We start from the raw sequence: 12,225 nt of genomic DNA, 5'->3' as shown, positions 1-12,225 counted from the left end.
GTCAAATCCAGCACGCATCCAAGGGGTGTTGGAAAACACAAACTCCAGACCTGCTGTGAGTGTACTGATAAACTGTCTGCTGACAGGGAGAGCAACCTCTTTCTCTACTACTCCACTCAGTTCAGTCCTTCCACACCAGCTTCTGCAGTCCACAGATAGCCACAGGGAGTGGGCGGAGCCTCACAAGCCCCACCCTTAGGAACTGTTAACTGCCTGTAAATCCTCAGGGAGAAGGAAGTCCTTATGGGCCCTTCCCCAGCTCCATGATAGGAAGTTTCCAGAGCTGATCTTGTGCAGGTCTTCTCAGAGCTTCTGAGAGTTTAAGAGGCATCTGGCAAGTGGTATCAGGGGACAGCATTGCACAAAGCCACTTAGACTCTGTGTGGCTCATTTTTCAAACCAGGTTTTAGGAACGGTTACGATTTTCTAGCCCCAAAAAGGACGGTCCAGTCTGCCCACTCCTTTGCACATGAGGTCAGAAACATCACCTGCTTGTAAGCATATGCCTGAGCCAGTTGTCCTCGATTCTGAAGTTCCCACATCCAAGGGAAGGGGCTGCTAACGCCACTTTTTGAAAAAGTCATAGAATTTGTGGGCCTAGTTTTAAACTACCAGCGTGCAGGGTAAGTGTTGTTTTGCTGTAGCTGCTGCGAGTGATGAAACATGAACCACAAAACTCAACAAACCCACATGGAGTTTATTGGGAAAAGGAGCAAACGGAGGGGTAAGTGTTGGCCAACTGGGAGCGTGATGGAAAGGGAAAGGGAAGGGAAAAGAGGTAGAGACACAGAGGCAGAGAGAGAGAGAGAGAGAGGAAATGGTCAGGAAAGAGAGGAGCACAGAAAGAGATGAGCAGGCGAAAAGACCGTTAAGTGGGCAGGGTCTTTCTCTTATAGGGGTCCTTTGCACTTCAATGGAACCCTGGGCTGACCAGGGTGCTGCCTGAGTGCATTCTGCCAGGTGACAGGGGCAGGCCAGTGTGATGCCTGAATTCTTACAGTAAGCACCTAACGCGGTTAAATAAGGATCAGGATAAACAAATAGGCCAAATAGATGTTTATTCAGGGAGAAATAACTTACAACCTAGACAGATGAACACCAGGAAATTCAACCCGATCCTCTCCTGTCCAAGTCACACCAGCAAGAGAGCTTTTCCTTGCTCTCCCTCCGACCTCCTTCCACAAGTCACTCCACCCATGGCTCCACCCCCCAGTGGGCGTGGTCAGTGCCACAGAAGGACTATCTCACTATAATTCCCCTTTTAGTCTAAAGAAAAGATTTAGGCTTAATACAAAACTATATACAAAACAGTGAATAACAAGTGTGCTCTAAGAAAAGGAAAATCGAGAACAAAATGACCTACATATCTAGTCCTAGGGTGAGGGCATAATGGAGTTTACAATAAAGTTGTCCTAAGCTGGAAAACGTAAGTCTAGTACCTAATATATCTAACTAGGAAGAGAGAATAATAGTTGTGATAGTTTAATCTTCAACCTCATCAAGACCTGAGAAGGAAATTAACAATACTAGAGTAGACAGGAAATGGGAAAGTCCTTCTGCCACAGCCCTCACTCACAGAGAAGTGCAGGCAGTGTACTCTTCTTCTCTGCTGAAACGGTCCACGTGATGGAAGACATTTGCAACTGTAAAAGTCACTATCTGTGGTCAGAAACCAAAGGACTTCGCCTAGACCCCTTTTTTGTTTTAGGGGGACACAGCTGCTGGAGTTAAAGGCAGGAAGGCTATGGAGCTGGTCCAAATGCCCATCCCCTCTCTTCTGTGGCAAATCAACACCAAGGAAACTGACTCTTGAGAAACGTTCATGATTCTGACTGATGCTTACAAAGCGGATTCTGCATTCTGCAGTGAGGTGCCTTTAAATCCCGTCAGGTCTGGGATGACTTTGCTCTTTGTGGTTATGGACCAAGCTCTGGGTGGTATCCCGATGAGGCCCCAAGATGCACCTTGGGAGAGACTGAGAAAAAAAAAAAAAAGATGACACGATCAGTAATTAATTGTCCAGTGTTTCTCCTAAGAAGCTTCCTTTTGGTATCTACAGCGCAGGTGCTTACAGGGACACGATAGTCACATAAGCTTGAGTCTTGGAGCTGTAACTGAGAAGGTGGGGGAAAGAGAACTCAAATTCCCTCTTCTGTTTTCTGGGAAGACTTTTTCTGGCTACGGAAGCCACCGTTGAGACAGGTAGTCTTGTTGCATAGCCCAGGTAGAGAATGCAGGGGAAAGCTGAGGGATATGCACAGGTCTCTTAATGCCACACAAGAGAAAAATGTGATCCAGAAGTGACGAGACCCAGACCCTTCCAACAGGGAAGAGAGTTTCCATGAGGATGCCGGGGGAGTAGCTGGGGGACTTAAAATTCCTAGCTAACTCTAAGAGGGAAAGACAAGTTTAACTGGGCATTTCAAGAATCAGCTTGGCTTTACATCCTTCAGGAGCTCAATGAAGCCCCCACAGAAGCCCCACACAGAGCCGGCCCCTGAGCAGAGAGGGCCCAAAGGGACATTGACCTCATCATCTCTGGGCAACAGGCAAATTTTTATTTTCAAATACAGGATTCTTGGCTTTGGTTATAAAATATCTCTTCATTCACATAGCACAAGTTGCCTCTGGGAGGCAGAGGGCTCATTATTTTCAAGTTGCCTTCTCTGGTTCATCAAGAGCCTGGCATTTCTAGCCTACTAACCTCTTGCCCTCTGGGCATCTCTTTCTTTCTGGTTCATTCAAAGGGTTCAGGGTCACGGGAATACTTGCATCACTTGGCTTACTGCTCTGTGGAGCTGAGTCTTTTTACCCAAGTCCTGAAACTCAAGTTCTGGCCTGGTGGGGTGTTCTCCACCCTAACAAGCTGGTGGGAAATTCACATGGGCTTGTTTTCCTTTTAAAATATGCACCCACGGACAACTAGAGGTGCTAGGGAGGTGCTGGGGGGTGGACAAAAATGGAAATGGAAGAAAATGGAAGGGAGATAAATTCCCAAGATTGCTCTCTCCAAGCATCTATGGGGTATCTCAGCAGCTCCAGCCCCCACTTGGGGTCACATGGGTGCTGTTCAGCTTCCCCCAGCTCTGCCCAGCCTCAAATCTGACTGCATCCCGTTAGGTTCAAATTGGATGCACAGCTGTGAGACTCCCAAGGGATGCTTTACACAGGATATAATTTAGATCTGATGTTGAGTGGATGGAGTGATAATTTATCAGTTGGCCCTGAAACTTCTCTCCATTAGCCTTACTCTTATGCCTGAAACCCAGGACATGCCCTTCTCATGTTCCCCAGGCAACCTAAGCCAAGTATCGCTTCATTTAAAAACTAAAAAGGGAGAAACTGTTGGGAAATTTAAGTATTTGTCCCTTACAGCTCTCTTCCTCCCCACCCAGCTCCGTGCAAACAAGGTTGAGCAAACAAGGTTGTTTTCAGAACTTTCCCTTATGCTGTGTAGTGCCCATACCTTGACCCCAGGTGTGTGTGGTGCATGACTTCCTCCTATGTTTAGCCCATCCCCTGCCTTGGGTATATAAGCCCATTACTCTCTGTAATAAATGGCAGCAGCTTCCTCTTCACTTTTCATAGTGGTCTGTTAAGTGTTTCAATCCCGACACCCTCTACCAAGCTTGGTACTCGGGTCGCGCGGGCAGCAAATGGGGTCTTACTTGGCCAACTAATCTTTCATCCTTTCCTTAGCCTTTGTCTTCATCTGGGAGGCCAGCCTACTAAGGCTCTGGATCTAATCCCGTGGCTCACAACCCCACTTGGTTGTTGATTCTGCTCTGGAGCGAGGGAGGAAGCCTTTTATAACTTTATGACTACGTAAGTAGTGGCTGGAGAGATGACTCAGCAGTTAAGAGAGTGGTGCCGGACATTTTCTGGGGAGATGTGAACAAAGCTCTCTATAACCCAGAGAAAGCATTTAGATGAGACACTAAAGAAAGTTTGTTGGGGTTACTTACCTGTGCATGGGTGGTTACTTACAAGAATGTGGATGACTCAAAAAGACAGCTGCATCGCCAAAAAGCCCAGCCTTGTTGTACCTGCATTATCAGAGCTCTCTGAAATAACTCGCAGGCAGCTGAGCTAGTGGAGAGTCTCCACTGCCCAGTAATTGTTACGGCACACATAAGTTTGGGTGGGAGAAGGGCCTTGTGACTCCTGTAGGCTTCCGCAGCCTTTGTTGACTTTCTAGGCCTTGTTTTATTTACTACTTGTGTCTTTTTTTATTTTTAGATTTATTTACGTGTATGAATGTTTTTCCTGCGTTTGTTGTGTGTGTGTGTGCCATACGTGTGTCTTTTAGCTGCCCTGGGACTGAAGTTACAAGTAGTTGTGAGTCACCATATCGGTGCTGGGAATCGAGCCTGGGTCTTCTTCCAATCAACAGATTAAGATGACCCTGCCTCAAAGCAAAAACTGTGCGATACATATCTAAAATAAGCTGGAAATCTAAGGGCCCCTCTCAAGGATCCTTCTCTACCTTGAACTGGTCAAAGTGTGCATTCTCTGGGGGTTATCCTTACTATCGAAGCTCTACCCAAGCCCATTATTGGTCTCGCTACTCAACAACACTCTCAAGACCAAATATAAAGTGAGGGAGGAAGGAAATGAGAGGGGACGGGAGGAAGAGTGAGAGTACTTCTTGTGACGGGCACTGTCAATTTTGTTTCTGAAAATTTGCGAAGGGAACCGGCCGGAAAAGTGGGCGCTGCTGCTGCGCTGTGCAACGCAGAGACAGAGACGTAACACGCTGGGCGTGGTATGCAAATGAGGACGCGGCCGCGTCTCCCCGGGAACTCTGGGAGCGAAGAGAGCAACGAGAAGCCCTCGGCCCACGCAGCTCTCAGGGCTTTCCGTGGAGTTAGAGTCGTGGTGCGGATAAAGCAGGAGGGTCGGCGTCGGGCGCGTGTCTGTAAGTGTGGTAGCAGTAACATGAAGTGTGGTAGTAGTAACATGTCTTCCGCTTTCCAAGTTTTGGCCATTTCCAATGTGGTTCCAATTTACTTACACGGAGTGAAGTGTGTGGTATGGCGTGGTTTTTGAGGTATAGTTGGGGGTTGCTGTTTCATTTTAATGACTATGAGGTATCAATTATGAGCTTCAAAGATACAATTGGGATCTGGAGGTTTGTGGTTTAGAAATTTGGAGACATTGTCTTTTGTGTAGCATTGGACCTGCTTTGAAAATTACTTCACTGTCACTAATCTGTCCCGCCGATATATTACTGTGTAACTTCATATATATTTCACATACAGTCACCTAAATTTATTTTGTGCCCTATCGGGTCTAGAGAATGTGTAGAATAGTTATGTAGCAAGGAGTTAGTTTATGTGTAGTGTTGAGATATGCCATATGTCAATGAATATATGAATGCTATGTAGATGGATCGTTGACATAAATACCTGCCCTGGGGGTTTTAGGGAAATAGGAGGCTGGCCTCCGTCCTATCTGGCTCCGCCCTTTGCTTGGAACACCGTTCGAATTTCGCGGTAGTTTCTTGCGCAGACGCAGTGGCTTTGCCATGGCGGAGTTGATTTCTTTCGTGGTTCCCACCCAGAGTGATAAAGTTTTGTTAGTGTGGGATCTGAGTGCTGGTCCCCAAGCCGAGGACTTAAGTGTAAGGGCTGCGCTGCGCGGTGGGGATGAAGGATGGATGCGGGGGAGATTTTTGTTCCCGCAGAAAGGAGTACTCCGTGTGAGAGGTTGGGGGGAGGAGGTCCGCGTTCCTGCAGGGAGGAGTGCTCTGAGTGGAGAATGGCGGGTACTCATGGGACCTTACTGGGTTTGTCGTGGAGCTGGAGATCCGTACTCAGGTCGTGGGCCTCCCACAGCATTCTCTGTCTACAGTGTTCTCCCAGTTTGGCCTTCTGTATTCAGTCCGAGTCTTCCCGAACGCTGCAGTGGCACGCCCTGGTTTCTACGCCGTCATCAAATTTTACTCATCGAGAGACGCGCAGAGAGCCCAAAAGGCATGCGACGGGAAGCCTCTTTTTCAGACATCACCAGTGAAGGTGGGTGCAAATGCAGGGTCTGGCGCTTCTGTGCGCCTCTCTGACTTACACCGTGCTTCCGAGTACATTTTCACTGAGCCTCTGGTTCCAGACATTCCTAGATAAAGAAACTCCAACTCGGGATGGCTGGTGACAGTAACTAATCAAACCCAAGCGTAACGATGAAAATCTCAAGTCATTATGTTGCCTTTAAATTTAAGAATATTCATAAGCATTTTCTGTTTTATTTGGATTTTGAAAGGTGTGCTTTATAAATCGGTAGTTGTAACATGACTGGTGCTTTATTGTCATCGTTCCCAGTCTATCCAGAACATCCCTCCCAGAAGGTGGGCAAAGCATCCTTTAGCACATTACAGACTCCATTCCTTATTAACAGCAAACCCATTTAACTTGCCCAGAGCCTCAGCCAAGCAGTGAAGTGATTGCCTGTCAATCATCTTTTTAATTATTGGACTTTGTATGTTTTTAACCTGTGACCATTTCTCAGTCATCTGGATATTGTATGTGGTACTGGGAAGATTACAAAGCAGTTAGTTTCCAGTGCTCTTGGGACAATGAGACCATTTCATAAACTAGTTTTCGATAGAGTGGTGAAGGAAATCTTAACAATTAAAGATAGTGGGGCTGGAGAAATGGCTCAGTTGTTAAAAGCACTGCCTGCTCTTCAAAGGACCCAAGTTCAATTCCAGCACTTACATGATGGTTCACAGTCACTTCAGTAACTACAGTTCCAGAGAGATCCCACTTCCCCTTCCGGCCTAGGCACCAGGCATGCATGTGATTCACAGGTATATGTGCAGGCAAAATACACACACATAAAATAAGCAAAAGAAACATTCAATGTTTAAAAAAAAAAGTCAAGGAGCAGGGTGTGGTAGCACAAGCCTTTAATCCCAGCACTTGGGGGCAAGGTGGATCTCTGTGAATTCAAGGCCAGCCTGATTTACAGATCAAGTTCCAAGACCGCTAAGGCTACACAGAGAAACTCGGCCTCAAAAACCAAAAAACAAACAAGAAAAACAAAACAAAACAAAAAAGCCCAAAACCAATTCAAGGTTCTGTTGAGAGGTGAGAATGGTCATATTAGGTTTATTTGCATAGTTTGCTTTGCTGGGCACACATATGTTCTATGTGTGTTATAAAATAAGATTAAGGAAAGGCCTAAGGTACCTTGAGAATCCCCCCCCCCATTGTCTTAGATAGGGATACTACTACTGTGAAGAAACACCATAACCTAAGGCAAGCTGGGTAGGAAAGGGCTTATTTGGTTTACACTTCCATATTACTGTTCGTTCCTCAAGGAAGCTAGGACAGAACTCAGAACTAAGGGCAGGAGACTAGAGGCAGGGGCTGATGCGGAGCCTTGGAAGAGTGCTTGCTCCTCATGGCTTGCTCAGCCTGCTTTCTTGTAGAATCCAGTACTACCAGCCCAGGGATGAAACCACCCACAGTAACCTGAGCCCTACATCGTCAATCACTAATTAAGAAAATACCTTACAGCTGGATCTTATGGAGGCATTTTTTCAGTTGAGGTTTCCTCCTTTGAAATGACTCTAGCCAGTGTCAGGGTCACATTAAACTAGCCAGTACATAACAGAAAGAAAAGAAGAAGGAAGGAAGGAGAAGAAAATGCTCCAGGCAAAGGTGGTGCATGCCATTAATTCCAGCACTTGGAGGCAGAGACAGGCAGATGTCTATAAATTCAAGGCCAACTTGGTCTACAGAGCAAGTTCTTGGACAGCCAAGGCTACACAGAGAAACCTTATCTCTAAAGACAAAGACAAAAGCAAAGCAAAAAAACCTAGCCAGGGCAGGCATGAAGAAAAATATTCTCCAGCAAGAACTGTAGCAGATTTGCCCCAGGTAACACCTAGGTATGCTATAAGGCTATTCAAGAGCACTTTGTTTATGGGTTTTTTTGAGACAGGTCTTAGGTAGGCCAGGTTGGCTTTGTACTTGCTGTCTATGTTCTGCCTTCTGATCTTCCTGCCTCCACCTGATTTCTGGGATGACAGATGTGTTGCATTAAGATAGATTTTTAGGTTTTCATGCGTGCTAAAAAAAAAAAAGCCTCTTTTTTTTTTTTTTTTTTTTTTTTTTTTTCATTAAAACACTTCATGTATCCCAGCCTGGCCTGCATGCTTCATATTTAGTTAGGGGTAATGTTAATTAACCTTCTGTTTCTTTTTATTTGTTTGTCTTGAGACAGGGTTTTTCTCTACATCTCCCTGACTGTCCCAGAACTCATTATATAGGATAGGCTGGCCTTGTATTCAGAGATCTCCCTGCCTCTGCCTCCCAAATGGGATCAAAGGCGTTTGCTGTCATACCCAGTGACATCCTAATTTTGGTTTTTGGTTTTTTTTTTTAACCTGGTTGACCTCAAACTCACAGAAATCTGCCTACCTCTGCCTCCTGAGTGCTGGGTTTAAAGACGTGGGGGCACATGGCCCAGTGATATCCTAATTATTTTTTATGATTTATTCACTTTTATTTTATGTGCATTGGTGTTTTGCCTACATATATATCTGTGTGAAAGTGTCAGATCCCCTGGAACTGGAGTTACAGACAGCCATGTGAGTGCTGAACCATCTCTCCATCCTGACATCCTCATTTTTATGTCTCTGCTTTCTAAGTGCTGGGGTTGCAGGCATGTAAACACATCTGTCCCCAACAGAACTAGGTTGTTCACCAAGATTGTCTACATGGACATTTAAACATTGGCCACCATGTTTCTACTTTCTAACAGACAACATCAGAAAAGGAATTTCAGTCACTCGTTCTTATAATCATTCATTCAGCAGCTCATCAAACTTCTATTAGATGTTAGGGATTACACCTGGGTCTGGGAATGAGAAAACTAAGATATTGATTAGTCCCTGAAATGTGTACGGCCTTTTATGTATTCATTTTTAAAGCAAGCTCGGGTATGTATTCTTTGCAGACTGACCACACCTTCTGCCTCCCTATCACTCCTGTGCATTCTCTCTCCTCCTCACAGATCTCTCTCACATGACCATGTCTGTTTGCCTTGTTACCTAACAAGATTAGCCAGGGCATCTTTGTGTCTGTGGGTTTGGAGCTGTCCCCTGAGCCTGGTGGTCTCAGTAGTGGGTACACAGCTGGGGACTGTGATTCCCTTCTCACTGAAGCCAGACGTTCAGAGGTGAAGGGTGGTGCTCCTCTAGCCCATCCTTGACTATTGATAGGACTGGTGTTGTGTGGGCCCAGGGAGGCAGCTACAGTTGACATGCATCGATTACTGTACTTGTCTTGAGTCTAGGGAGTGGCACTTCACAGCCCTCCACCCTGTTTTCTGGCTCTTTAAATGGTTTCTATTCCATACCCCTGTGTTACCTAAGTTTCAGCTGGGTGCTAATCGACTTGTTGATGGGAGGGCTTAGATGGACAGATAGCGTGTGTTTGGGGCTCACAATGATCAGGGCTTAGGACATCCTTCCGTCCACCTGGTCTTCACTGTCACTTAAAGGAATTGGATATGATTGGCCTCAAGTGTCTCCAAATCTGGCAGGCTGTGACATGTGCGGGTCTCTCCTGACTGCAGGTTCGTCTCAGCACCAGACACAAGGCACTGCGACATCGGGCCTTTGCGCTAAACAGCTCACGTTGCCAAGAGCTGGCAAATTACTACTTCGGCTTCAATGGATGGTCAAAAAGGATCATCAAGGTAAACCTTGTGTGTTCTTTGAGTCTCTCCTTCCACATTAGAATCCTAGACACTGGGGAGGATAGAACAGGGCTTTGTAGAAGGGTATATCAGGCACCAGCTATGGTGAGGACAGATGAGAGTTAGCAAAGTTCATCCCAGTTCACTGGCTGATAGAGTCCATAGTTTCCCCAGTGTTTGTGTGTTCAGTAAGACTTGGTTGCCTAAAGTAGCATTCCTTAGCAAGTCTCACTTGTTTTTGAAGCTCTAGGATGCTCCAGCTCTTAGCTGGTATCTGGGGTTTAGTTTTTTGTTTCTCCATTGAAATTTTAGGCAATGGGGCCGGGGCTGAGTGGTGGGGAGCTTGCCTAGTAGGGGTAAAACCTTGGGTATGATTCTTAGAGATAAGGAACCCCTAGAAGGACTGGAATCCACCCCCTCTCAGATGCAGGAGCTCTCCGGACCGGAGGACGGGGCTCTCCCAGTGCCTGTGCAGAGGCAGAGCCTCAGGTTCCTCTGTGCTGTGGAGGTGGTGTTGCCATCATACGGGTGCAGGAGCCCTGGAGTCGGCGTCGCTGAGGAGCCTTTGCACCAGCAACAGGAGGAAGGTCTGTCCTTGGTGCAGGGAGGCAGCAGGAGCGGATATATCATATGTCTGTCTGTCCATGTGTCTTTTCTTCCTTCTCTCCACTCTTCTGTCAGCGAGTAGTCAGGCCCTTCCATTGCTAAACTACTGAAGCCCTAGGCAGAATTTTTATGCCTTCTAATATAGAGTTTCACTTAAGTACATGCCTGCCCAAATCTTCACATTTTCAAGAAAACTGCCCTCCTTCCCAGAGGCTTAGGGGAGGCAGGAAATCATGTGTCTCTGGTTTTTTATTGAGGACTTGCTCTGTGTTGAGATAATTGGTCAGAGTCCTTTATCTGTGCTTTCAGTTATCTCAGCAGAGCCCAACTGGAGGGCAGGAGAAATGGCTCAGTGCAGGAGCACTGTTCTTGCAGAGGGCAGGAGAAATGGCTCAGTGCAGGAGCACTGTTCTTGCAAAGGACCTGCATTGCATTCTCAGCACCCACTTTAGGTGTCACTGCAGAGCCAGAGGCTGCTGGATAGGTATCATCAGTATCACCTGACCTGGTTTGGAGTGAATCCAGCCCTGAGCTGCAGCAGGGAAAACTCAGTTTGAAATTGGCCAGTGATAGGAGCCTTGTACCTGTTCCTCATTTGGATCCCATAATTACTACATAAGGAACTTCACAGTACACTGCACCTACAAAATAATGGGCCCTATGGTTACGTGCCGTCAGCAGAGCCGTTCAGCCAGTTGCTTGTGCTATGCATACCTGTGGTTGCTCAAATAATGATCTGAGACTGAATCATAAATGCATTTTCTTTTTAAACAAAGAATAATTGCTATCCATATAAGTATATATTTATTTTTTTATTTTGTGTGTATGGTGTTTTTGTGTGTAGTGTATGTAAATGTGTGTGTGTGCACAGAAAGTGGGTAGGCCTATGTGTGTAAGCGCAAAAACCAGAAGAGGATGTTGGGTGTATTCTTCTCTTTATTCATTTTAGGCAAGGTCTCTCCCTGAAGCTGGAGCTTGTCTTTCTTTTTGGTCAGCTTGAAAATAACAGCCCCACCCATCCCCCACTCTGCCTGACTCACTGCTGGGATTGTAGATATGCACAGGGTCATGCCTAGCTATTACTTGCGTACTGTATCCAAACACTGGTCCTCATGCTTCTACAGCAAACACGGAGCCTCTCATTCCCATTCAGGTAATTGAAATTCATCTGTTTGGTTGGCTCCAGGAGAATCATCATTTCTGATGAAGAGGAAGACAGCTCAGAAGCTTGTGGTCCAGAGTGCTTTGTCAGATGCCTTCCAGAAGCTGGCCATTGTGGTTCTGGGTGAGCCTTTCTAGATTATCCAAAGTGCTCGACTCTCCATGAGCCGAAAGTTCATTTTAAAACATAAACAGTATGGAGCTAGGCGTTGGTGGCACACGCCTTTGATCCTAGTACTCTGGAGGCAGAGGCAAGCAGATCTCTGTGAGTTCGAGACCAGCATGGTCTACAAGACCAAGACAGCCTCCAAAGCCACAGAGAAACCCTGTCTCGGAAAAAAAAAAAAAATCAACAACCAAACAAACAAAACATAAACAGTATGAAAGTGTTGCTGTCTGTCACTTTCAGTGATGGAACTCTTCCATGGCAGTGAGCTCGGATTTGTTTCTCGTCACGTTTATGAGGAAAGTGACAGCAAACACTCTAGTTCCTTAGGTATAGGTGTCAAAGGGCTTACCTCATCACTGTGGCCATTTCTCTCTTGCTTGCCTGTCACTAATAGGGTTTATGAGCTTTGACTTCTGGGTTTGTGTACTGATTTTCTTTTCTTAGTGACCTGTAGACTTACTAAGCTGCCTTCTCATCTGCAAAACAGGCTAGAGGATCTTCTTACCTCTAAGGGACATCATAAAAGTAAATGAAATACCGAGATTGTGAAAAAGCACCGGCTCTGCTTATGTGAAAGGCCACAA

The 12,225-nt window shown here is 46.1% G+C and overlaps 1 protein-coding gene across 1 annotated transcript in view; it reads left to right on the top strand.

Annotated features, from left to right (window-relative positions):
- The first annotated feature begins 5,489 nt into the window (after positions 1 to 5,489).
- Rdm1 (RAD52 motif containing 1) overlaps positions 5,490 to 12,225 on the top strand; it is a 19,882-nt gene continuing 13,146 nt past the window's right edge. Inside the window, 5 exon segments of the mRNA XM_051182904.1 lie at positions 5,490 to 5,623; positions 5,838 to 6,017; positions 9,583 to 9,705; positions 10,130 to 10,292; positions 11,498 to 11,596. Of these exon segments, the coding sequence (XP_051038861.1) occupies positions 5,528 to 5,623; positions 5,838 to 6,017; positions 9,583 to 9,705; positions 10,130 to 10,292; positions 11,498 to 11,596 (661 nt within the window). The 5' untranslated portion in view covers positions 5,490 to 5,527.

Source organism: Phodopus roborovskii, unplaced genomic scaffold (genome assembly GCF_943737965.1).
Source record: "Phodopus roborovskii unplaced genomic scaffold, PHOROB, whole genome shotgun sequence".
In the NCBI taxonomy this organism is placed as follows: Eukaryota; Metazoa; Chordata; class Mammalia; order Rodentia; family Cricetidae; genus Phodopus; species Phodopus roborovskii.
The sequence above is the reverse complement of the archived record's forward strand: the minus strand, read 5'-3'. Positions and strand labels throughout refer to the sequence as shown.